This window comes from Colossoma macropomum, unplaced genomic scaffold, assembly GCF_904425465.1.
Source record: "Colossoma macropomum unplaced genomic scaffold, Colossoma_macropomum, whole genome shotgun sequence".
NCBI classification, from domain to species: Eukaryota; Metazoa; Chordata; class Actinopteri; order Characiformes; family Serrasalmidae; genus Colossoma; species Colossoma macropomum.
Genome location: NW_023494804.1, coordinates 21,498,219 through 21,525,917, shown reverse-complemented (window position 1 = coordinate 21,525,917; position 27,699 = coordinate 21,498,219). Strand labels below are relative to the sequence as shown.

Here is a 27,699-nt window from a genome sequence, read left to right as displayed (position 1 = left end):
TGTTTTTCCCCACCCAAAACAAACAGAAAGACTGCCCTCTACAGGTCTGGAGGAGTTAGCCAGGCACAGTTTTGGCAAACATACAGCACACAGACAATGTAGCACAGAGGCTTGATGTTAACAATACACTTACACACTGACTTATAAATAGATGGTAATCTACTCTACAACTTAAATATATTTGGTGCATGAATAGAATTAAATAAATAGCATTAATTGAGTCATTTTTATGGCTGTCTATTGCTCTGCCAGGGCTGGACTGATATTGCACGATAATCCATGCAGTTTTGGTTACATCCACCACCTCCATAGCTGAGCAGAAGCAGGGCTTTAGGGTGCACTCAGGTAGACACTTGATTTTAAACCCCTATACCGAATAGAAGGGAAATGCCCTTTTTAAAAAACCAACATCTGGGCGGGCCAGCAGCCATTGTGCAGATTAGGCAAAGGAGCAAAAAGCTTCAGTGTTTGTGTGTCTTAGTCCATGTGCCATTCCATGCGACGCACTCCGGCTGTCAGAACGGATGAATCTGATGTGGAACTCGAATGTGACTTTGAATGTGTTCCTGTTGCCCCTCACTGTGGTTGCTGAGGTAACGAGGGGCGGGGCACGGGGTGGGAGAAGGCGGGGGTTTTATGAGGAAGTGGCGGGGTCGGCAGTGGCCTCACAGTTTTTGCTTTCCTGAGACGATGCTACGGTGGAGTTCTGCATTTAGCTCCACGTAGCATCCCTTACTGCAGTCCAGGAAACACAGCCTGTCGGACACCACGGATGGGTCAAAGCCCTCTCGACGCAGGTCCGTCTTCTGGAACTTGAAGGTCCCTGAGAGGGAGAGGGAGAAAGACAGGGCGGAGAGAAGCAAAGAATTAATACTGCATTCTCAAAGACAGACCCAAATTGAGAGACACAAAGAGAGAGAGACATCACACTACAGACCAACAACACTTTAGTAACCACCTGGGATACCATAGCAATGGCCTTATAACACCTTAACAACCCCCTGTATACCATAGCAACAGCCTAGCAACACCTTAGCAACTACCTGGCATACCATAGCAATGGCTTAGCAATGGCTTAGCAACACCTTAGCAGTCACCTAGGATAACATAGCAACATCATTTGTTAAGATAACAAATGATCTTCTTAAGATAACAAATGATCTTCTTGCCTCTGATCAAGGCTACATATCCCTGTTGGTGCTACTTGACCTCAGTGCAGCTTTCGATATGATAGACCACAATATTCTCCTAGAAAGGTTAGAAAACATGGTTGGAATCACAGGGACAGCCCTGTCATGGTTCAAATCTTACTTAACGGAACGTTATCAGTTCGTAAAGGTAAATGACTTATCTTCCAATTATTCACAAGTAAGATTTGGAATTCCGCAAGGCTCTATTTTAGGACCATTATTATTTACATTATACATGTTACCGTCAGGCACAGTTATAAGTAACCATGGCATTAACTTTCACTGTTACGCAGACGATACGCAATTATACATATCAGCCAAGCCTGATGACAAATACAGGCTAAAGAAAATAGAGGATTGTGTAAAAGATGTGAAAGGTTGGATGTTGCGTAACTTCCTCCTTCTAAACAGTAACAAAACAGAGGTTCTCCTTCTGGGTCCAAAAGTGGCAAGAAATAAATGATCAGATTTAACTTTAAATCTCGCTGACTTCCCAGTTATACCTGGTTCAGCAGCAAAAAATCTTGGTGTCATACTTGATCCAGATTTATCATTCGATCAACACATAGGCAGTATCACTAGGACAGCTTTTTTACATCTTCGCAATATTGCCAGAATAAGAAATGCCTTATCGCTGCACGATGCAGAAACATTAGTACATGCCTTTATTACTTCATGGCTAGACTATTGTAACGCACTACTATCAGGATGCACCAGCAGGAATTTAAGTAAACTTCAACTAGTTCAAAATGCTGCAGCCAGGGTTCTCACTAAAACTAGAAAATTTTATCATATCAGTCCAGTTCTATCATCACTCCATTGGCTGCCTGTTAAATTCTGTATTGATTACAAAATTCTTTTATTGACGTACAAAGCCCTACATGGGCTCGCTCCTGAGTACCTGCAAGACCTTATTTCCCATTACGAGCCACCACGATTACTTAGATCACAGAGTGCTGGCTTTTTAATAGTTTCCAGAATTCAGAAGGTTTCATCTGGGGGAAGAGCCTTCTCTTATAAAGCCCCCAAACTCTGGAATGATCTTCCAGAAAATGTTCGTGACTCAGACTCAGTCGCAATCTTCAAATCTAGGCTGAAAACTCACTTGTTTAGTTTAGCTTTTGGTAGTTGATGTTTCCCCTTAGACAAAGGCAGCAGATCCAGGGATTCATGGACGCAGGGAATTATAGTAAACTGAGACGCCGGTGCTCTCGTCCCGCCGCTCGCATGCGATCACTCAGGTTTGTGGACAGTGGAGGGGAGGGATGCCAAATTGTTTCAGGGTGCTCCCGTATCTGTGTGCCCTTTTGGTTCTCTCCTTTTAGTTAAGCTGTTATAGTCAGATCTGCTGGAGTCATTAGCCACACAATTTTACGTATTATTATACATACACCCATACAGAACTAAACTAACTCCATCTCCCTACCTTTTTTCTGAGTAAACGACTGCCCACCTGTCCGGCCAGACACTGATGGATGATTGTCTGTCGAGCTTTCCTGCTACCTGCTTCAGACCAGTTGCCTACGCCCCAGTCACCGCCACTTGCCCAGCTACCGCCACCTGCCTTGGACTAGCTGCCCACCTTACACTGAAGTGGACTTCTAACTATTACTACTACTACTATTAATATTAGTAGTATAATAATTTTGTAGGTAGTTTGACCAGAGGAGGATGGGTCCCCCCATGTGAGCCTTGGTTCCTCCCAAGGTTTCTTCCTCAGCTCTGAGGGAGTTTTTCCTTGTCACTGTCGCCCCTGGCTTGCTCACCTGGAGGATTTACATTTCATGTTAAAACTTTGTCCTTAATGGATTTCTGTGAAGCTGCTTTGTGACAACATCAGTTGTAAAAAGCGCTATACAAATAAATTTGACTTGACTTGACCTTAGCAACCACCTGGCACTCCATAGCAACAGCCTGGCAACACCTTAGCAACCACCTGGAACTCCACAGCAACAGCCTGGCAACATCTTAGCAACCACCTGAGACTCCATAACAACAGCCTAGCAACATCTTAGCAACCACCTGAGACTCCATAGCAACAGCCTAGCAACATCTTAGCATTCACCTGGGACTCCATAGCAATGGCCTAGCAACATCTTAGCAGTTACCTGGGATAACATAGCAACACCATAGTAACCATCTGGCACTCCATAGCAACAGCCTAGCAACACCCAAGCAACCACCTGGGACTCCACAGCAATAGCCTAGTAACATCTTAGCAGTCACTTGAGACAACACAGCAACACCTTATCAACAAGGTGGGACTCCATAGCAACAGCCCAGCAACATTTTAGCAACCACCCAAGACTCCACAGCAACGGCCTAGCAACATCGAAGCAGTCATCTGGCATAACACAGCAACACCTTAGCAACCACCTAGGTTACCATAGCAACAGCCTAGCAACATTTTGGCAGTCATCTGGGATAACATGGCATCATTTTAGCAACCACCTGGGTTACTATAGCAATGGCCTAGTAACACCTTGGCAACTCATTGATTTTGGGCTGAACTACCGCTTTAAAACTGTGGTTTTGCATTTTTCACCCTTGATTAAACATGACTCAACTTTCTTGAAAACTGACCGGTGCAGGAGTCTCCCCGGACTGGAGCAAACCGAACGCACAAGAGTCTCACCTGTCTTGTTGACTTCTGGCAGGAAGCGCAGGAACACGGGCCGTGCGTACACAGGCAGGGCCTTCTCCAGCTCCCTGCTGAACCTCTCCAGGTCTGTGGTGTTGTCCGGGTCTGCAATGGCTGCCATGCCAGCTTTTCCCTCCGCACCTGAAGAAGAATGGCCACAGACATTTAAACAACATTTAAAACTTCATTGTGATCCATCAGTCTGAAGGTGGTGGTTCAAGCGCATCTTGAAAAGCTTGCTGTACTCCTCTACTATGTAAATGGTTTTGGAAATTTACACCATTTTATTTCCTAAAGAAACATAACTTAACTGAATCATCGTGAGATCAGAGAATTATGGCCACATTAGACATGGATGAAAAACACACACACACACACACACACACACACACACACACACACCCCATTAACAGCGTCAATGCTGTTAAAAAAAAACAAAAAACATGGCAGTGCTGTAACAGATCTTAAATCAGGTAAGCAGAGCCAGGAACTGAGAAGCAGCTGCTGACTCACTCTGGATTACAACAAAGCGGATAAGAACGGAATGATCACGGGCTTGCCAAATCATTAGTCACTGATAAAGAACTTACAGGGAACACTTTCCCAGTGTAAACTCAACTACAGGCTGTGTAGAATTCTACAAAAGCTGGAGTTAAATAAACGTCTTACACATGTTCCTGCGGCATACTGCCTTTCAGTGGCACTAATTACCTCTCCACCAGACTGTCAACTGTGTCGTAAAAGTGGGGGATTGTTTAGGCCTGGCAGATGCACTCTGTGCTTTGCTCATTCCTCTCCCTGGCTTTCTGCTCCTACTCGTCGGCGAACGTGGTTGTTTTTTTTTTTGTTTAACTGGAATAAGCCTAAACTGACTAACATGTTAGAACGCTACAGCTAAAACCAAATGAGGCAGATTGGAAACCAAAGAATCATGAATGCATCTTGTTTATGTTGGTGAATCAGAAACTTAGACAGCAAAATGCAGTGATGTTCATCAAACAGCAAGTAACTCAGTAAAGTAGCTACTAAGGTCAGCAATTTCAACCATTTCTTGCTACCTGAATATAAATATATAAATAGTATTTGTATATTGAAATGAGATTAAAATTGTTATGAATATAAACAAACATGAATGGTTTAACATTTGTTTAGTGAATATAGTTGGCATATGACATGAAGAATATTATTTAATAATAATAATAATAATAATATCAATTAAGTGTCACAATGATAACTTAGTTGTGTGACTTAAATCTTTTTAATGGAAATATTTCCATATATAGCTTTAGATGTCACGAAGTATCAGCAATATCAGTTGCTTGTGTGCCCACATTCTCTGCTTCGCACCCTCATTAAAACATTAAAAATGCCAAGAAAATACACGATTATTTCACTGCTTATACCAACAGACACCTAAAATGAGTGTAGATATCCGTACATTCACATAACCACGCCCACCCCTCCCAGGACCGAACAATAGAGTCCTGATACAGGTGGACGGGATCCAGCCAGAGCAGCAGAGAGCTCAGCTGAGCTCAGCAGTGTTACAGTGGCACAGCACAGAGACTCCCAACCATAACCACACATAGCCTCGTAAAGCATCACTGCAGCTACAGCAGACTGCACTGCTCCTGCCAGCAGAGCCGCATTACACAACTCAGCCTTCCGCTTCAGAGACACGCAGCAGCTCACGCTTCAGAAAACATGCAACGCCTTCAACGCAAGGAAGTGTCAGATACGTTCACATCTAAACCAGCCTATTACAGAGAGAGAGAGAGAGAGAGAGAGAGAGAGAGAGAGAGAGAGAGAGAGAGAGAGAGAGAGAGAGAGAGAGAGGGGAAGGAAAGAGCGAGGGGGGGGGGTGAAAAAAAGAAGGCACAAAACGAAAGAAAGAAAGAAAGAAAGAAAGAAAGAAAGAAAGAAAGAAAGAAAGAGAGAGAGAGAGAGAGAGAGAGAGAGAGAGAGAGAGAGAGAGAGAGAGAGAGAGTGCGCGCGCGGTGGCATAAAAACCAAGAAAGAAAGAAAAAAGACAAGAAAAAGAAAGACAGACAGAGAGAGACACAGGTAGACAGACAGTAAGAAAGAAAAAGACAGAAAGAAAGATGTGGCCCACATTTAATAACTCATAACAATGATAAATCAGATTTAAAAACAAAACAATGAAAGAATGAATGACAAAGAACAAAGAAAGGGAGACGCAGTCAAACAGACAGAAAGTGAGGAGATGAGAGCAGAAAAAAAGAACAGATCTCTGTACCTGGCACCTCCACGCCATACACCACCACGTCCTTCATGTCCAGCAGACGGCTCAGTGTGCCCTCCACCTCAGTGGTGGACACGTTCTCTCCCTTCCAGCGGAACGTGTCTCCTGTTCGATCTTTGAAGTACATGTAGCCGTACTCATCCATCACCAGCACATCTCCTGGAGAGGAGCAGGAAAACAGGATTATTCTTATGCGGCAAATCTACACTCATCCAAAGCTTGGGAACACAAGAGCTCCAAACATAACAGTACATTTAATAACAGCTCTGTGCTGAAGTTCTGGGTATATTAATCTTCAACACTTCGCTTCATGATCATCAAAGTGTCTTCACTGGTATGAAGAGCAGGTTGTGTCTCAATAAAAGTTTGACAGTTTTCTTTTTTTTCACACTATTTTTAAAAGAACAGATCGAAATCTTTTGGCCCAAAAAAGATGTGACTGCTGACATCACAACAAGATACAATGAGTGGCTCTTGGTGTTATTCCCAAAATATTTCTGTCACTAAAACTGGCATAAACATTAACACGCATGGTTTAAATTAGGATCTCTTGTTAGTAAAAAGGAAAGAGAACTGAGCTCCAGTACTGAAATTTGAGGGAAAAGGAAATCCAACCAAAATTCCAGTACAGTTAGTAGTGAGTGGCCAAATCTTTATTGTATGGTACAATTACAACTTCTGATGGTTTTGGTGTAGATCACAGAATATATACATAAAAAAAAAAAGAAAAAAATTCAAATAAGAAGCAAACTTCAGCTTCACTGAATTTCTCAAGTTCTCAATTTGTCCCATACATGCGCCCCATAATCCCATATACTCGCTCCTCCAGCCATCAGACACTGCTACTGATACTGTTAGCTGTATAAGCTAATCCATGGTTTATTTTGTGCAATTGTCTGATGCAGCTAGCCGAGTCTGGCGGCTTCTCAGTTGGGAAAAGTGAAAGTGTGGCAAATCACTTTGTCCATGTTAAGCCTTTAGCCTAATCTAAGACTGTTCCTTTACGTCCACTGCCTTAAAAACAAAGTGTACTATTTTAGATGCAATGGACTAGACAGTGTGAGGTGATTGAGGGTCTCCAGCGTTTTCATTTTTATTTGAAACATGACTAAAACACCCCTGACTCAGCCACTCAGTCAGAGGTGATAACGTTAGCATGGTTTGCACCGTTTGTACGTTTGTCATATTAATCTTCACTTATTTATTGAATATTGGCATAACCATTCTGACAAAACTCATACCTGAGGAAGAATTTCAATTAGTATACCTGGTGAATTGCCCACTACTACGTACAGTCTTTGTGAAATTCATCTAAATATTTGATGTGATAGATTGCACTAAACCCTTAAACAGTTCCCCGCACCCCACCTCCATGTTTTTTGCCACTGCATGTTTAAGTGCCACATTCTCCTTGTATCATTCTACAAATTTTCACAATCAAATAATTATTAAGCCCTCCTTTCTGCGGTTCTGTGAAGTTTTAACTTGCTAAATAAATTTGGCCCTAACCTTTTAGTAGCTTTCATCTTTGCTAGAAAAGACAGATATTTTGATATTCTGCTGCCAAATCTGACAAACAGGGAATACTAAAAACAGCCAAGTAAATAAACTGACTTCTTCAAGCCATTAAGACAGAAACAGGTAGGCTATTCATTTTAATAACATTTTTACGATAGTGCTGAGAACTTCACATAATACCACATAAATTGAAGACTGTTCACAGATCTTGATCACCCCCACCTCCAAAATCCCAATTCAACCCATTTTACACATGTTTGCTCTCTAAATAAACCTGTTTCATCTTTAATATTGAAGTTTGCATCCAGAACATTTTGAAAAGCCAGCTGTTCCCAACCTTTATGGACAGTGTATGTCTACATCATGTTTGAGGGCAGAGCAGGAGGTCAGAAATATACTAATCAAACTGCTCAGAAGTGCTGATTTATCATGAATATAATTAAACAGGCCATGAAGAGCTGTTAGTTTATAAACACAGGCAGTTTTGGAGTGTGTGCAGGTTTGGAGAACAAACCTGACAGGTAGGCACTGTCTCCTTTCTTGAAGACACTTTGTGCAATCTTTTTATTGGTGGCTGTTTGGTTCACGTAACCATCGAAGCGTCTTAAGGGGTCATTCTGAATGATTCTGCCCACCAGCTGACCAGGCTCACCTGTGAATGGAGCAGAGAGAGACAGAGAGAAAGAACAGCAAGCATGCTGGGATTAGAGGAATACCAGGAACCCAGAGCATTAACACCAGCCTGAAATAAGACACATACTACAGCTTTTTTTTGGCCCTCAAAAGGGGTGATCACCAAGTTTTTATGAGTATAATGTGCATAGCTTCAGTACTAGAATGACTGTATTTTTTATTAAAAAGAGGTTTAGAAGGGGCCCCAAAGTGGCATAGCTGTCAAAGGTTTCCTGTTATTAGTGGATGATGCATTCAAATCCTGAACAAAACAAAACATAAAAGAGCTAAAAGTTTTGGCCACAGAATGACGCAGCCAAATGCTTACACATTCTAAAATGGAAATATGCCTACATTTTAAGACATTCTGCCCAATTGCTTGTATTTTTACAGCCCAAACAGCAGAAGAAAATTCCATGAAAAATTCATTCACTGTGGTGCACACAGTTTTCTGCTTTCAAACAATTTGACTTTTTATACAGTTTATTTGCATCCCATTTATTTTCCTTGGAATAAAACCACCAAAAAAGATTAGTTGATGTCTACTGGTCATATATAAGAAGACAAGATTATTAAGCAGTTTTAAATTCCACATCCCTGTAGTGCTGAAAAGTACCAGTCACCTGTTTTTGGCAGGACCAATAAAGAACGCATACAAAAGCTGATGATAATGTCCCTAAATTGCATCCAACATCGCACATTATGCTCTTTATGTTATGAATTTAAGGTGTCCGGTTGTTTGTATGTGTGTGGTGATGCTAACCTGGACCACACGGTATACACACTCCATCTGGTCCTCTGATGAGCTCCATGGTCTCCTCATTCACTCTGACCAGCCGGATGGGGTAGACATAGGGGAGGATCTGGCTGTTGAAGCCACAGGCACCAGTCTGTTCAGACCACACAAGCACAGTCAGTCACTGTTCTTCAGTAAAGAATGCCATTACTTCCTTAAGACCCTTTCAGAGTTTGATGCATGAATTGCCAAATTCCTCCTCTAGTTGTGGGCTAATTTATCATTTATATGACGCTAGTATACGAGTACAGGTATCACCTAAACAATGCTGATTTTCTGTCATGTCGCAGTGTGCTTTAAATTTGTTGGGCTGTCATATGATTAAAATAATCACTCACAATTAATCACATTATCTTGTGAGCAACAGCGGCATCTGTCAATGGTTCAACTCCTCCGTGACTGTAGCCTCTCACTCTCAGTCATACAGCTTGTGGATTCTTGTGACAGTGGAGTCTCTTGAGAGGAACTGGAGCTCCACTTTGCTGTTGCTTTTTTTAGTTTGCTGTTCTTTGATTTGACCACAGCTCTCCTGTGAGCACTCCAGTGTCTTCTGCTGAAGGTGCTAAAAGTACTGCTTTGAAAGCTGTTTTTGAATGAGGGCCACAATCGGTTCTATCATAGCTGGGCTTCAGCCTGTGCTACTATGGATGGTTTGAAGGGTCAAACTATAAAGATTTATTATGAATAATTATAACTATTAACTATTTATCATGTTTATGCATTTTTAACGTTAGCCTCTTTGTAAAAGAAGTTTAAAATGTGTAAACACTGATCAAAAACAAATTTTCTGGTTAATGTTCGCAGCACTGAATAAGAATCATTCATCATAAGAAATAAAAACAGTCTGATCAAAACAAAAGTTTGAACGCCCCGTCAAATCACATTTTGTTGGTTTTCTAAGCGAAAATAAGTTGACACATCCTCTACAGAGAACACACCTACAAATTACACATTTCTCCAAATTGTAATTCACAATTTCTATTTATTTGGTGAGTTCAACATACTGCAAAAAATACAACATAAAATTTTTGCACAGGTCACATTTTATTTACTTCCAAAGTTAAATTCAGCAAGTAAACAGTAATTGTGCATTAAAGAGTGCAGAAGTGTGTTCTCTGTAAAGGATATGTACTTATTTTCAAATAGGAAAATCAAAACAATTGTGAAAATTGACAGACATACAACTGTATGCTTAGCTGGGCATTATGAGTAATGACCATTCTGTTTGGAACGAGCTTGTCCAGCGCATAGCAAGAAAAACCTCTAGACGTCCACTCAACTAAAATGACTCCAGCCACTAAAGACATGCACACACATCCTCTTAAAAATGCATTAGCCAGCATCCGGAGATCAGCACAGGAGTGAGAGTGAGAGTAAGTGTGCGTGCACATGTACACAATGGCAGCATGTAGTGCCAATATACTGTATTTGGACATGAAATGCTAGGTATGCCAGTGAAGCTTCAGCATGATAAGAGCAAAAAGACCTCACACTGTGTGTGTATGTATGTGTGCTGCTAATGGACTCTCTTTCTTTCCAGGCTCTTGTTCTGAAGTGCTCTGGGCCCAGGCCTCGGCTCACCTGGTTGTCAAAGTTGCCGAGGCTGCAGTTACACTCCGTGGCTCCGTAGAACTCAGCGATCTGGGGCACGTTGAAGCGCTGCATGAACTCCTCCCAGATAGACTGGCGGAGGCCGTTTCCCAGCGCCATGCGCACGCGGTGCTGCTGCTCCGTATCCCGCACTGGCTGGTTCAGCAGATACCGGCAGATCTCTCCGATGTATTGCACGATCTGCAGACAGACAGACAGACAGAGAGAGAGAGAGCGCGAGAGCGAGAGAGAGAGAGAGAGAGAGAGAGCGAGAGAGAGAGAGAGCGAGAGCGAGAGCGAGAGCGAGAGCGAGAGCGAGAGAGAGAGAGAGAGAGAGAGAGAGAGAGAGAGAGAGAGAGGAAAAAAGGGAAAAAGAGGAATGGATGGTAAATGGTTTTTTTTTTAGTCATAATTTCAATTCTGAGCGGGAAATTTCAATATAGCTAATCTTGTCTGAATTTGCCAGTAAATCAATTTTGGAATGTCACATCAATTATAATAATATTAGGGCTGTCAAATGATCAAACATTTGTTTTGAATTCTTTTCCCCTGTACTTTACTAATAACAACATCTGTGTGGTTTTCTTAGGGCGCAACAATTCTGAAACCGAAACTGGAACCACGATACCAACGTCCACAGTCTCGTGACGCTCTTCTGGAAGACAAAACCGTGATCCTCCCGCCACCCACCTCAACTTGCTGCCATCACATGGTGCAGCCTGTTGAGCTCTCATTACGTTACTAATGTAACAAAACTAATTTTTCAACTAGTAATGGGCGATATACTGGTTGATCTTGAATAGCAGTTGAAATCCTTTTCAAGGTATAAGTTTTGTCATTACCGTTACACCGGTATGCACATAAATGAAGATAACATGACGTACAAACAGTGCAAACCATGCTGATTCCCTCTCCTCTTGTTTAGTGAGTTGCATTCTGAGTTACGTTAGTCCAGTTTATTGCCAAAGGAGCACACATAAAATTGTAATGAGTTAATGACTTAATGGGGGTAAGTAAGAGTGGAAGTAAAAGCCATTCATGCGTATGTATCCCTCAGCATGAATGGTGCCTTCACACGTGCAAATAATCCATGCCATTGGCACTAAAACACCGCCATTCCATGACAGACATTCCAAAAGAAGCAAAAATAATTTGAAAGGTGGTCTCGTTAGGCCACAGCACACATTTCCACTTTGCCTTAGTCCATCTCAGATGAGCTTTAGCCCACAGAAGTCGGCGGAGTTTCTGGATGTTATTAATGTATCATTTCTGCTTTGCATAAAAAAGTACTGACAAATGTTTTAAAAAAAAATTCCAGAGAGCATGTGGTTATATTCATTACAGAAGCATGACAGTTTTTAGTGTTTTCACATTCAATATTGTTTTTTTGAGATTTGTCAGGATTCCATGAATCTTTTAATGATATTCTACACTGCAGAGGGTGAAATATTCACAATCCTTGCAAATGCTCTTTGGGAATTGCATTTTTGGCGAGTGGCGAGCCTGGATCCATTCTTGTTCATAAAGGACTCTTGATTTTCCTAGATGCTCCTTTTCTAACCAATTTTTTTGGAACATTGCACATTTCTAGTCTTAAGTTGCATCACAACTTTTTTGGAATGTGTTGCAGGCAACAATTTCAGAATGAGCATGTATTTGCAAAAAATAATGAAGTTCAAAAGGAAAAAAATAATTTCCTTTTTTTTTATGCTGTTTTCAAAGTATATTTGAAAAATCACTGCTTTCTGGTTTTATTTGAATAGCTACGGTATAAACATCTCTTTTGAATTGAGCTTATATAATGTACACATATATACACATATACAGAAAAGCCTGGTATATCGTTTAGTATTGTATTATTGTATTCCACTGTTGTATAAATATTTCCTCCAGTCACATTGTGTATTCAGTATTTTAAAAAAATCTTTATGAATCATACCAAAATAATCTAACTGTGGTAGAATGAGATATGATCCACTAAACTGTTAAAACAATCTAACTGAAGTAAGATTTACACGCTTATTTATTATATAATAAGACTAACTGGTTTAACAGCATGTCAATAAAGGTAATTTACGACATACAACAAAGGTCAACCAAGACATAAAAGAGTCTGTCTTTGGAATTAACCCAGTTATAATGCAGATAGTTCATGGCCTAGAGTCTGTTTTACCTTACAATGCAGCCAATTTATGATGTAACTGCACATATTCTTCTTTTCTATATCTTCATCCAGACTTACTGCTCGTGAGTGGATGTTACATGGCACAGACTTTATTGTGCTGTATAATGGTGTCCTGTATTGTTTTTATGCTTGTGTTTGTGTCAGCAGTGAAAAATCAGCTGGGGAAGTATAAGAACAGTCAGAGATAATACAGAAACTGTCAGACAAAGTCAGTGGGGCACATTTCTGTCACTTATTTGGCATCCGGTCAGCACCCATAACTGATCATTCACAATCAGTCAAAACTACATGACTGCTATTTTTGCTGGCGTAACAAAATCTTGCATCTCAGAAACGACAGCTTCATAAGAGAAAGAAAACAAAAACACTGTAATGTTGTTAATGCAACAAGAATTTAATTTCAGATCACTTATATTTGCTCATTTTCCATAGCGCAAAGAGCAGCTGGCGCTTTCAAATGGAGTAAAATGATAAAAAGGCAAAATGCTACTACATGTTAGATACTCACAGTGCAGTTGTATTTGATGCAGTCATCCCAGAATTTTGATGCAGAAAACTTCTTCTTGATGACAACGGTCATGCCATGAATCAGACACTGACCAACACCCACAATGTTACCTGTCAGACAGAAGAGAAAACTCTTACAAAAAAACCTAGAAAGTTAGGTCAGTTTGCTAGAATCTGGCAACCTCTACTAGACTATCTGGATGCACCTCAGTAACACCAGTTTTTGGATTGTTAACTCGTCTTAACTGATGTGATTCTTAAATCATCTTGAGGATGCCTTTTATCTGTTATGGTTTTTGCATATCAGAAAATGGTGTTGAATTAAGTTTGTATATTTGAAGCTGTATAAAAATAAAATCTGAAACTTATAACATCTGGGCACTTAAAATACACCAGCACATTTCCAGCACTTTCTTTTAGCCACTTTCTATGAAGTTGCTATATAAATAACATTATTTACTCCTTTTTTATGTTTTATGGGCCAAAATAGAAAATTCCTACACAAAAAAAATTCAGTTACCTATTTAAATAACATGACTCAGTGCTTCACTGAAAGTAAGGCGACTGTCTATTTAGCACAATGAGTCATGCATAATTATGGTCACCAACCTGTTCCTGGAGATCTACCTTCCTGCAGAGTATAGTTCCAACCACAATCTGCCACATCTGCTCCAGCTAATTAACTTCTTCAGAAACCCCTGAACGGCTGGATCTTATGCATTAGTGTTAGGTATTGAGGAGGCAGCGTTTTAGATGCAAGTTAGAACTAAACTCTGCAGGAAAGAAGATCTTGTTTGTGTTTATTTTGGCAGGAACCCTGTACAGAAACTTTAATCTCAAATGAGAAAAGATGAGTGCCAGAGTTAGGTAATCAAAAGATTTCTATTAGTGAGGAAGTTGCAAAATCTACAGGAGCAGCCTGTTCAAAAGTCTAAAATAGTATATGACCATTTCAGTGAAAGACAATATACCAACAGTGTCAAAGTCAAACAGGCCGGTTTTTGCAGCACATGCATGTTTTTAATCATACTGTGGGAGTCTGCTTCTCACTAGCCCTGTAAGACTGTATATCATGTTAGATTATCTCTCTAACTGATGAGACCACTGCAGTGCTCTTGTAAAAAATGGGCTTGGCCTGAGGCAAACCACAAACAGATCGACAGTTTACTCTTTTGAAATTTTGTGGTGTAGAATTCACACACACAGGAAAACCCCTTGCTAATCTGCAAGCTATTGTAAATGTAAAAGTAAAGGTAAATATAAAAGTATAGTCATTAACTACATATCTTAAGATACAGCATTTTAGGTAATCTCCCACACAGGAAGTCCCTACTCAATCCCTCACTGCAGCGTTTCTCGGAGAGGAAATTGCAGAGCAATGGAGGCCAGAATGCAGATTCTTACCTGCCGAGTGGTAAAGTGGAAGGCAATCATACAGCACGTCCTCCGACCTCATCCTGAAACCGTAATAAACAAGAGCAGCCATACGGTAATACCTGCAGAGAAACCCCCCAAAAAGAGATGACTGGGTGAGTGATTAAGAGAAATCACTAAAAAGAAAGAGAGAGGGTTTGTTTTATTCCATTTTTCTGCATTTATTTCTACATTTCATCTTAATTCTTACATTTCTTGTTCTTGTAACTTAATCTTTCTATAGACAACATCCACAGAAGGATTACGAAAGGTAGCTTCATGATGCTTTGTGCTAAATAAATAAATCTGAGTTACAGCAAGAAAAAATAAGTAAGAAAAAGCCATGAGAAGAGAATAGAAGGTAGTTAAAAGGATGAGAAAAGAGAAGAAAGCAGAAGAGAAGAGATGAGAAGAGAGTAGAAAAGAGGAGAAAAGAAAAGAGTAGAAGAGAAAATGAGTAGAAGGGAAGAGAAGAGGAGAGAAAAGAGTAGAAGGGAAGAGAAGCGAAAAGAGTAGAAGAGGAGAGAAGAGAAGAGAAGGGAAAAGAGTAGAAGGGAAGTTAAGTGAAAAGAGTAGAAGGGAAGAGAAGAGAAGAGAAGAGAAGAGAAGAGAAGAGAAGAAAGGAAGAGAAGAGACGACAAGAGAAGTTACCTGCTGTGCACTACAATAGCAGCTTTGGGCAGCCCAGTAGTTCCAGATGTGTATATATAGAAGAGACGATCTGGAGATAAAAGAAATAAAAAAATGGAATTATTCAGGCCACAGGGGTCTTCTACAGGCCCAAACCAGTTTCCTAGATGTGTCAGACAGTGTTACCTGTGAATCCACGCTGTGGTGGGCTGGGCTTGTGTGCAGGGGAGCTCGCTATGAGCGGCTCAAGGCACTCTGTTCCTACAGGAACACGTTTAGGATCCCAATCTCCAGAACAGAAGAGTTTCACTGTCTTCCCCATATAGCTGTGCACTTCACACATTGCTGAAGGAAAGACAAAGTAATAAAAGACAAATAACAATAATAATAATAATAATAATGATAATAATAATTATAACAACAACACAGCCACATGACAGTGATTCCGCATGCGTACAAAATTCCACTTAGTGTTACTAGGGCCTTACCAGAACATGCTTAGGCTGATAACAATTTTATAGGGCTCAAATTTAAAATGTTATATATAGTGGCTGATATTATTGATATTATGATCTCAATAGTCCCACTTTATAAACTCAAATAAACAGCAAAATCAGTCCTTAATTATATCACAATAATTACCTAACCTTTTAACACAGTGCACAACATTATCATTAATACAGACTGTGACAGCGTAGTGGGAGCCTGGGAAAGCAGAGCTGATCTGCGCATCTAATAATCTCTGGTGAAACTGCACCTTGTTTGACTAGATTACAGATTACTTTAAAGGGTCCTCGATAAAAATACCATATGTGTTTAATATCATGTTACAACCAGATTACCGAATACTGGCACGTCTGAATCAGATATATTTGGCATGTTTTTGTTTTACTAACCAAGATGGTGTTTTGCATTCTGATTCTTCAGCTCAGCCTGTATTTGAAAAGAATGCAAGTCTGAATCCTGGTGGTCCCATGACCAGACAAGAGTCATAAACGTTAAGTAATAGTTTTACTGATAAAACCATTATGACTGATACAGCAATTGGCCGGCCAAATGGTTTATCGGTTGGGCACTAGTGTTTAGAGCATTCTGAGATGCATCTTTTCCCCCATTAAACTAGAGATCTAGGGTTAATAAATTGACAAACTGGTGACTGGTCAAGTGTAGAGGGGAAAAAAACAAACAAAAAAAAAAACAAACAAAAAAAAAAAAAAAAAAGTAGTTTGTCCTGTTTCCAGGACTTGTTGTTCTGCATAAAATCATCAGTAATCGGCAACTAACCTGATAACAATGCTGAAAAAGTGATAATCACCATGTTGGGAAAGAGAACTGATAGAGAACTAGAGAGAACTAAATAATATAAAATAATTTGTAGGCATACTGTTTTATACACTTTTACTGTTAAAATAATGGATTTTAATGGGACCTTAAAAACCGTTAGGCCTAATTATAATCCATTGTTTATGGACAGAGTAAATTTCCCAGAATGTGACAAACCATCTCAGAAAAAATTCACCTCATTTCTCATACAGCTCAAGTGTGCAAGTGTCCCAGTGGTTCAGTAAAATTATAGAAATTCTGAAATAACACCACATACTTTTCCAAAGGCATCCATAGCTAAATTCCATCTATAGCTGACTTTACTGTACCCATGGAAAAATGTTTGTGTCTTTAATATGTAAAGCATGTGAGCGTGGCTTTGGCAATCAGCAATTTAGAGAACGTGTTGCAGTCTAAAGTTTTTCCAGTAAAGGGCACTATAAGAATGCAAGTCCCTTTTTGAACCTACACCAGAAGGAGCACAAAGGTGCACGTTTACAGTAATAGCTGTTAAAAAAAGAGGAAAGCGGCTTTCAATGTTGGGTATCTCACAATTATATTACTTAACACATTATTTTTATTGAAGATGTTCATTAAAACAGTTAAAAGAAGCATATAAACTAAACATAAAATAGAAAGGAGTTCAAAAGCTGCAGTGGACCATGTGTATTTGTTGTTTATTGGTTTTTAGATCTTTTAATCTTTATGCAGTAGTACATGTCCACATTGATAAACTGGGGTTTTCTAGTTAGTCCAAACAGAGGCTTCATCTTTAATATATGAATATATGTGGACTACAACACTGATCACAGCAAAGTCACCCACAACGTGGCTGAATGAACATGTAATAAACATAATAAACATATGTAATAAACATATTCAACCTTTACAACCTCTGTAGCATGTCCTCAGGACGAAGGTGAAGAGAGATAAAATACCAAACACAGTCTGTACAACCCAGTAAGATGAACGGGGCAAACAATCAAAAGCCTGGCTCTGCTAAATCCATACAGGAACCAGCTGACTCAATCCAACCTGCTTTGCGATGTACAGTCTCCAATTACTTAAAGGCCATCCAGCTGAACATGACTGCTCATCACACTGCAGCCCCACGGTCACTTGCTGCACTTTCGCCATCTCCTCCACCTTTCACCCGAACTGTCTGCCACTCAGATGACCATCAGATTGCAACATTAAATGCTACACAAAAAAACGGCCTTTTTCCAAACACACTGACCTTCTTATGACTAATAAATCACTGCATTTTCATTCCACAGACTCATACTCATGTTCACATTTGGCCAATTTTCACTTCTCTTTCATAATACTAGCCTGTTAATTGCACAACTACAGTGTAGTAACAGTGACTTGCTTACCGTCAAAATCGGTCTACATGCTACATTCCAATTTGCCTCCACCCACTTCTTCATTCACTAAAGGACTTTCTCAATAAATGCAGTTGCAGTGGGAGGCTCTGGAGGGTCTTGGAGAGGTATTATGTACTATGCCAGAAAAGACTTGTTACTGCACTGGATCGGACTCCTTTGGTATTTGATTCAGTATTTTCTGCAGATATTGGCCCAATACTGATACCCAGTATGGGATTGGCGCCACATCTATGATTACTGAATGATGTGAATACTTTGCTTCATCAATCACCAACCCTGGTCCTGGAGCTCTACACTACACTAAAATTAAACTCTGCAGGCAAGAAAATCTACAGGAGGAGGGCTGGTGACCAATACTTTGATTCATTGCAAAAAGCCACACAAACTCATCTGACGTGTGAGAATTTGATGCATTTAGTGATTTGGTTGAGGGCTTACATAATGCATACCACTACTGCAAAGGGCGACGCTGCGATAATGATTAACCAATGATATAGTGTGCAGCCCTACTTGCACTCTTCATTACATAGACTGCCATGCAATTAAAGGCAAATAAGCCCATTATGCGCTCATGTAATAATGCTGGCTGCTTACCATCGGTCAGCTCACTGCCAAACACCACTGCCTTTGAGTTGGAGATGTTCACGCAGTGCACCAAGGCCTCCAGTCGCAGGTTGAAGTTAATGAGAGCTGCTTCCACTCCTATTTTGGCCATGCCCAGCCACAGCCCAACGTACTGCGAGCGGTTCTCCATGAACAGGGCCACGACATCTCCCTCCCTGAAGCCGCACTGGTAGAACAGGTTGGCCACACGGTTTGAATACTCATCCAGCTGCCTGAAGCTCCACTTCTCACCCGTCCCCTCAAAGATCAGTGCTGTCTTGTCACCGTATTTTTGCACCGTCTCAGCAAAGATCTTGGGCAAAGTGTTGTGTTGGCGCAAGTGCCGCCTTACGTTGAGCTTCACCTTCAGTAGCACGCCAGCTGCACTGTAAAAGACAAAAAAAGCAGGTTTTAAGTTGACCAGTGGCTGCTCTGGTGGTAGTGTGATAAACAATGCTTATAATCAATGTTCTAAGAAAAAGAAGTATCTTCAAAATGGTAATTTTACAGGAGAGGGCAAAAACTGTCCTTGCTTTCAATGTAAACAGATTTTATTCCAAGCAATGTTGGAGCATTTCTATTGGTCCAAACGTCACAAAACTTTCACGTAATGTAAACAAAAGCTGTTGAGCTCAAACGATGCAGAAAACTAAAAACTGCAAAAAAAACAGATATTTGTTCTTGGACAATGACATTATATTCATGGCAGAATTTACTGTTGCAAAGAACAATAAAGCAACCATTTCTCTGACCAATCTCGTGTACTTAGTGTCGTGAATATGAACTAACAAAAGTAACAAAAAAAAAAATGACACTTCTGTGTGGGTGTGAGGAAGCCATAATATAACCCAAATTTATCACTACAAACAGATGGGCAGAACACTGGCCAATATCTATGCAAACCTCATATAACTCAATACCACCCTTAACTTACTTTTTTTGGTCAAAATGGCCATAAAAAACAAAGTTATTCATTTTTTAGCATAAGGAAAAAAGCAGGCAACATGCATTTAACAGAAAATTAAAACAATTTGCCTTTATTACACCTTCCATTTTTTTCCCAAGAGACTTGCCTTCAGTTTTTCAAACAAATCTGTAGGGGTATTTTTCCACATCTCCACAGTTCAGTCTTAGACACTGGTTGCATTTTTTGCTTCTCACGATTCAAGTAATCCCAAACACATTCAGTGATGTTGTCTGCCTCAGGGTGGCACTGTAGTAAACTGGTTCACCATGTTGGTCGTTCATAGTCTTGCAACTATAACTATGCCTGAGATACCTCTGAAAACACTACAATATGCCATAGCATATTTGTAAATCTGACAACTTGCCCAGTTTCTAGAGAGACTGGTGGAAAGAGTGCCAGCGCTGGAGTAGCCAGCCAATATGGGACTGAATACCAATGAGTATTTTGCACACTACTTTAAGTACTGTTTATCTGATGGGGGCAGTTTTGCAGGTGGTTGTTAAGAGTCTCATTTTCTCTGTATCTTTTAATCGTTTTTTGACTCCAGTTCTGGAAACTCCTGTTTTTTTCATTTATCTTACCTTTGACTTTCTCCTTCCTTACGCAAGATGATTATCTTATATCTAATCTCCTCAGAAATATCTCCTGAATAACTTGCACTTAATGGCCATTGGCTGCTGTACATAGGTAGTAAACTTTTAATGATGAGCTCATTCATAATAGGGAAGCTATGCAGACATTGTGAAAATGAAAAGACTGGTTTTCATGAAAGACTGCCCCCCCCCCTTTTTTTTCTAGGGGAAGGCAATATGGCAAAAATACTATATCATGATACATAAAAACACTGTGATGCACAAGACGTATCATAATATTTTGACAGACAGACAGAAAACACTAGTAGTGCCATGTTTACCAGGATTAAACAGGGCTAATTATTCTGTCTTCATAATGAAACATGCAGTTGGTCAGTGTTCTTTAAGTATGGACGACATCTACAATATACTCAGAAAACCTTAGTGTTAATCAGGATAACAAAATTATCATGCTGATGAAATGTCATCACATTGGCCACCTCTACCCTCTCATTTTTTAACGCAGAGTGCATTTCACTAAAGAACAGCTGACTGGATAGCACACAAATCTTACTTCACCGCAGATCTGGTGGTGAAAGGGAAGTGGTATGTGTGTGCACTCCCACATGATGGGGAAACAAAACAGTGATTTCTGACCCAGAATGGTGGTCTTAACTCCATAACGGCAGTTTAAAATTTACCTTTCTCCACCCACAGAGACAACACACACTCACTGAAACCAGCAATTAACAAAAGTTGTGGGTCAGTTCCACAAACAGGGATTAAGCCTAGTCCTGGACTGACAGCACTCTGAATGGAGATTCTCCCTTGAAAAGAAAATGTAGTCCAGGACTAGGCTTAAACCTTATCTGGAAAACCAATCCTATGAATTTACAAATGGAGCTACAGGTAAATATTAATATTAGTCCTTAATAACACTCAAAAATGCGCAAATGTAACCACATTTTCAGTTAGTTTTACTCTCTTCGGGGGTGTTAAAAACAAGTTGGACCGGCTGGGGTTCTTCTAAGCAAATCTACTACAGTCACTACTCAGCCACTCAGAGCCAGTAAAACCAGAAAGGGCCGTCATGCTGGCTCGAGAGAAACCCCTTCATCAAAGAAACAGCTCATAGCTGGGGGTCAAAGCCCAGTGAGTGTGTAAGGCCATAAAGTGCTTACTGCTTGCACACTGGCCTCCAGTTACTACATAGCTGATTAGCTACCTCGAACACCTGCAAATCATCAGTAGAGGTGAAATAATACACTTGATACAAAACTGACATCACAGTTTGATAATCCCACCATTCTGAATGAAGGACCCACAACCTACTAGCCAATGAGAACAGGGCTGGGATGTGGCAGGGCTTGAAGCTGGGAGTGTCTGATTGGGTTAAGCTGACTTCGGTGGCCAAGATCGTTCCCTAAAGGACAAGCCAATTTTTTGGTTTATGCTTTATTTTTTCCCCCAATACGTACTAAAAAATTTGGCACTAAAAATGACGAAAAAAGCCATATTTAAGTCTGTTCCAAGTACAAGACATGTTGACTTATTTTCCCTATCAACAAAAACATGAGATTTGACCAGGGGTGTTTGTGATTGAGAACCTTTTTAAAATTTAAAGAATCCTTATATAATATCAAAGCTCTCTACCAATTACTTATTTCCTAGGCTCATATGTCATATAATCATAATTATTTATGGCAATTAACCCTCAGCTAAAGTTCCACGATCATGACAGACCTCATGTCTCAAAGTACAGTTACACTTGCGAAGCTTGAGCAAACACAAGCTGTTAGAGCCGCACGCTCTCCCACACTTACTGCACATCCCGGCCGATAGTTTTCATGAACACACGGAGGGACTTCCATCCTCCAGTGCCGAAGAAGAAGATCAGGATGGCAGGAAGGACCTGAAGCCAGGGCAAGCCAAAGAGCAGCCTGAGCACAAAGAGGAGGGCTGTGGAGCATCCCAACCGCAACATCCTACACAGAAAAACACAGATACAAAGTTGGGAGGAAATCTGACAATTTGACCTGCATCCACAGTATCGTTCATGAATGACTCAGTCACGCCAAACACTCAGAAAGGCAAACACAGGATTGAATTCTGATAAGATGGACAGTATAACCAAGATAAAAAAAAAACAAAAAACGAAGGCACAGATAAGAAGAAATGCAGTCAGGGCTTCACAAACCACAAAAACAGGAGGATATCAAGAGACCAGACATCGACCTGTGATCTTTGACCTGCGTTATGAACTCATCAGTGCAAAAGGCAACATTCAAGGTGTTCTCCTCGCTCTCATAAATTAAAGATCAGGCTGTCAACAGATACTCTTTGGCCAGGATAAGATTGCAGAGGCCTCAAGGCCACCATATTCAATGAAACATTAACAGCTTAATCACCTAAAATGCATTCAACTTGTGTTGAGTCAAGTGCTCTCAACATCTATGTGTAGACGTAAAAGTATCACATCAAAATACCTAAAGACGTTTCTAGGATGCAGCCTTAAAAACAAAGATTCCTAAATTGTTCTTGGTTTGGTTGTAAGGTTTTAGAAAAAAAAATGTTCAATCGGTGTAGAACGCTAACTTTATGTTGAGGTTACTACAAATTAAAAAGGTTCGTTTTCAGCCAAAGCTTCAAAATGTTTGTTGATTTAGGCTAGGGAAATGTAAATTGACTAACATTTTATGAATGTCGACAAAACCTTACTGAAATACCTGAAACATTGCAAAAATCTACATTGGAAACATATTTTTTCATAAAAAATTATGTATTTGTGCAAACATTTAGTATCATGTGACAGATTTGCCTCTGACAAAGCGCATGGTGGAGAGGTAGAGCTGGAGTGAGGAGAACAGAAGACCATCTCTAAAAGGAATGCTGCCACTTTTACAAAAAGAAATGTCTAGAAAAGGCTACATTCTTTCTAAATGGAAAGAGTTCTATATGGCAGAGAAACAAAATCTCTCACATAATGATGCTACTGAAAAATAAACACTAATAAAAAAAATAAAATAAAAAAATATGATAGCCCATATCAGCAGGTTATGGGGAAGTCAGTAAAGCCAAAGGCACACAAGTTGTGACATACAGTCATATGCAGAAGTTTGTACACCCTTGATCAAAAGATATGTTTTGTTGATATTCTAAGTAAAAAAAAAAAACTTAACATTCTCTACAGGAAACAGATGTAAATATGCCATTTTCTGCATATATTAGAGCACAATTTCTATTTATACAATTTCTAAAAATAAACATATAGCATAAAATGGGCTGTACATTTTGTACTATTATTTGTATTAAAATGAGTTCTTTACTAAATCATCCTTTGAAAGGTTTGTTAGAGAACCAAAATTGGTTATTCTATGGCACTGCTCTAAAGAACCCTTTATGTCACCTTTTTTAAGACTTTGCAAGCCATATACCACAATATTTAGTTTATGTGAGGTTAATCCTAACAACATAACATAAAAAAGCTAAGAAAAATACTTTTATTCCAAAGATTGCAAACATAAACTACTAAAAATAAGAAATGGATAATGGGCCAACATCCTACAAGCTACTTGTTACTACTAAACAGTACTACACATTTTTTTTATTTACAGACTCTCTATAATTGGGCTAAATAAGGGACACGCAATAACCTTGGAATCATACTAGTTTCAGAAGACAATTGCTTAAAACATTTACTGGCATCGGACAGACATTTAAATTTGACTGACATTTCAAACTGATATTTAATGAAGTATTTATTGTACTCTGGTTTAGACAGTGCTGGCCTACAACGCTAAAGTGGTTGCATTTCATTTATTCTATCATGTTTGTGCCCCTGCACAAGCAAATAATGCCAAACCAGGTAGATCTATTCACATTTTTTACAGTTTATAAATGTTTATGTATCACCATTGGCAAAAACGTATATGTAGAATAGCAAATATTAGCATAGGCCCACAATATATTCCTATATCCATGCATCCACAGTCTAAATCCATCTTTTTTAAAACACATGCAGTTGTTCAGTGTTCACTGATAATAGCCGCAATCAGAAAAGCCTATCTTGATGCAGTTTATCATGACGATAACACAACACATTGCCCAATCCTAGTTTGACCTCTGTATTAGTAAAGGCCATATTTACTCTCAAATATGCACATAATGTAGTTTTTTTGTGGTATTCCCTAATTGACCCATTTTCTCCCAGACATGGAGTCACTCCAGCAATGACACAGGAAAAAAAATATTTACTTCCTGCCTGTTCACATAAACATAAACACAAGCACAACGCCTCCAAACTGGACATCTCCATTAAATCGACCTGATCAAAGGGCAGCCACATCACTGAAGGATGGACAACGTAAATTAACAAGGGGGATTGAATTTCATTGAATTTCCAAGGTGCTGTCCTCATCCAGGGTCCAGTCTTATACTCATCTGAACTAAGGGCTTTGTATGCACCTGCTGGACCACAGGAGGACTCTTAGCATAGAGTAGCGCTGGGTGGCAACAACACTGATTTCTGTTTTAGTCGTTTTCATACATTAAATGCAATTCATGTAATTTGCTAGGAGCTTCAGATTGTTGTTCAGAAAGGAATTAAAACTAAATAAACCATATTTTTTTCGGCATTTTGTCTGGTTAACATTTACAATACTGTGTTTGGTGACATTTTGAGAGAGGAAAAAAGAATAAAACAGTTAAAAACATTCCATATGGAAGAAAAAAAATATATACACTATATTGGCTCATATTAAAAACATACACAATAATTGTGCTGTTTTAAAATAAAGGTGCTAAACATATTTAACTGACATTTGTCTCTTTAAAGATATAACAATATATGCACATACTGCATGACAATATACATATTTTGCAATATATTTTATTTACATATGAAATGTTAACTACTGAACATCCAACACTGCTATGTATTTGGAAAATATTGCATTGTTGGTATTTTATATGTTATTGGTATCGCACATCATTTGATACAGCTACTGCATATACTAAGAGACATGCAAGATGATGGTCAGTGTGCTTCTGCCGGACCTGGGGAGTGTCCTAAATGGTCCATGCATAGCATCAAGCAATGATGAGGGGAATCCTGCTCGCATTGCCTGACTGGAAAAGCGAGGGAGTGAAGGGGATTCCATATGCCCCCCTGCAACCCCACCACCCCACACACCCACAAGCATCTATTACATCTATGTTAAGCCGTTATGGCAGGCAAAATCGTGCTTTTTGAATGCTTTACAGCATTTGTTTTGGCTCCATTGTGCTGGAAGGCTGCTTAGGCCACAGTGATGCATAGCAGCTTCAGCCATACTGTAGCACTGCAGCAGTCAAGGCAGCAAATGCCTGGCTGACACTAACCAGCCATGTGCGCCACCGCACTCTTCCTCAACAGCACGGTTTAGCATTGACTGAATAAGGCGATTTAACTGCCTACGATTAGCAGCCATCAAACAGCTTTCTGGTCGTTTTCCCTACCGCTCTCACGTGATTTCATTTCCCAAAGGCTTCAGTTCGACATGGACCGAGCCGGGTGGGCTGTTAGCTGGACGCATCAACGAATAATATGCACAAGAACAGCTTCTTGTTCTTGGCTGATGCTTTGCTTAGCTAGCTGAGCAGGGAAACCCATTTATTGGCAGTGTGAACACTGGGCAGGTCACAAGGAGGCTGATCGTGATCAGTGTTTCTCAGCCCTGGTCCTGGAGGCCCACCTCCCAGCACTTTCAGTGCTCTTCCTGCCTTAACACAGCCACTTTAACTCAATAATGGGCTGCCGATGAGCTGATTAGTTGGATCAGGTGTGTTGGGAGCGAGGCAGTAAAGTGTGCAGGGCAGTGGGCCTCCAGAACCAGGGTTGAGAAATACTGATCTAGAACAAGAAAAAAACGGCACGACATCTTTCCAGCCGGCGAGCTCATCATACATGGACAAGGTTGTAGAGAGGACAGCTGAGGGACACACAGGCTGCGTCCTAAACCGCACACTGTCATACTAAACACTATATTCAAGTAGTGCACTACTATTAGCAGTGCATTCATTAGTCCAGAAGATAGAGTGTGTGGTTTTGGACGCCTTCATTATGAGGCTGAAACTGGCTTCCTATTTGAATTTCCCGTTCCACCTTAAATGGTGCAGCAGTTACATTCTGGCGCCTCAGACAGAATCATTTAAGATGGAACGGGAAAATTCTAAATAGAAGCTGGCGAATGAGCAGCTGACTACAGCTTCGTGTCTTCATTTTACGCGATGCCGGAAACAGACCAAAGGAAGAGTGATGAGCCATCAAATACCTCGTTTTCCGTGTCCGCAGTCACTGACTTGTGCGTATGGTGGCAGATACTGGCTGCCTCAATCCCACCTTGATCGGCTTTAGCAGAGAAACCTCCTTCTCTTCACGCGTTTCCCTGTTTCCACACACGCCGATCCCGCTCAGCCGAGCCCCCTCCTCCGCGTTTATATTAGAATGGATCCAGCTGAACTGCTCTCCCCGTTTTAATTCATCCCTCCGTTCAACATCTCCCGTCACCGCATCTCCATTTTAACGACGCTCTAATTCATATGACCTTATAATTTTCTTACCCCTCCCTACCGGCCGCCGATAAGCGCTTTGAGCGACGGGCGCCGCAGCCAATCGCCTTCGAGAAAGCGACGCTGACGTTATCAGAGGAGGAGGTGGGGCTTCCGCGAACAGTGGAAGGGAAATGCGGGCCGGGAGAAAAAAGCGATTCGATTCAGTGTAGGAGTCGATTCTTTCGCCCTGTGCATTTCAATAAATCATGTTTCAATGACAGATTAGCCAATTTAATCTCCATTTCTTTTGCCCAGCTATGCTGAGTACATGTGGTTTGCTCCGTGGATGGTCCAATGACACATACTACATGTCTTTTCAGAAAATTTCTGAAGGTTAGTGAACAATCTAAAGTTTATTTTTCGTCACAGTTGTGACCGGTGGGTCCAAAAGATGAGCATCAGTTGAACAATTGGACCCAATTATGCAAGAAAGTAAAAAATTAATTACATTATGTGGTTAGATACACATTGCTTGATGTCTGACATGTTGTTTTATGATAGTCCTGTGATAAAGTTTTGGTCTAAAATGTATTTTGACCCATTCATGGAGGTGGGGTACATTCAGGACAAGACAAAATAGTCCTCAAAGAAGACTTATTTTTCCTGATTTATGATTATTTTACCATCATCAGCATTACATATAAGACCTGAGAAGGCATGTGCAGGTTCACTGGTGGTTTTGGATAGTAAAAACTGGCTATATTGGTGTTGTAGACATTGTAACCCCTGATTCCTATCACCCCCACTGTAAAGCAATCAAAGTCTGTAAGTTTTTCTACAATGACCCACTTTACATCAAACCTCTGAATGACTGTTTACATCTGAAAGACTAAATTATTCACAAATACTG

At 40.2% G+C, this 27,699-nt stretch overlaps 1 protein-coding gene across 1 annotated transcript; it reads right to left on the bottom strand.

Moving 5' to 3' along the window:
- Positions 1–618: 618 nt before the first annotated feature.
- slc27a4 (solute carrier family 27 member 4) lies at positions 619–26,862 on the bottom strand. Its single transcript, XM_036594743.1, has 13 exons — positions 26,570–26,862; positions 22,082–22,243; positions 18,711–19,105; positions 15,592–15,750; positions 15,427–15,496; positions 14,767–14,858; positions 13,364–13,473; positions 10,662–10,871; positions 9,048–9,174; positions 8,127–8,264; positions 6,089–6,253; positions 3,826–3,972; positions 619–823 (listed from the first exon to the last, which is right to left on the bottom strand). The coding sequence occupies exons 2-13, from the start codon at positions 22,240–22,242 to the stop codon at positions 666–668; spliced, it is 1,932 nt and encodes a 643-aa protein (XP_036450636.1). The 5' UTR covers position 22,243; positions 26,570–26,862; the 3' UTR covers positions 619–665.
- Positions 26,863–27,699: the final 837 nt, after the last annotated feature.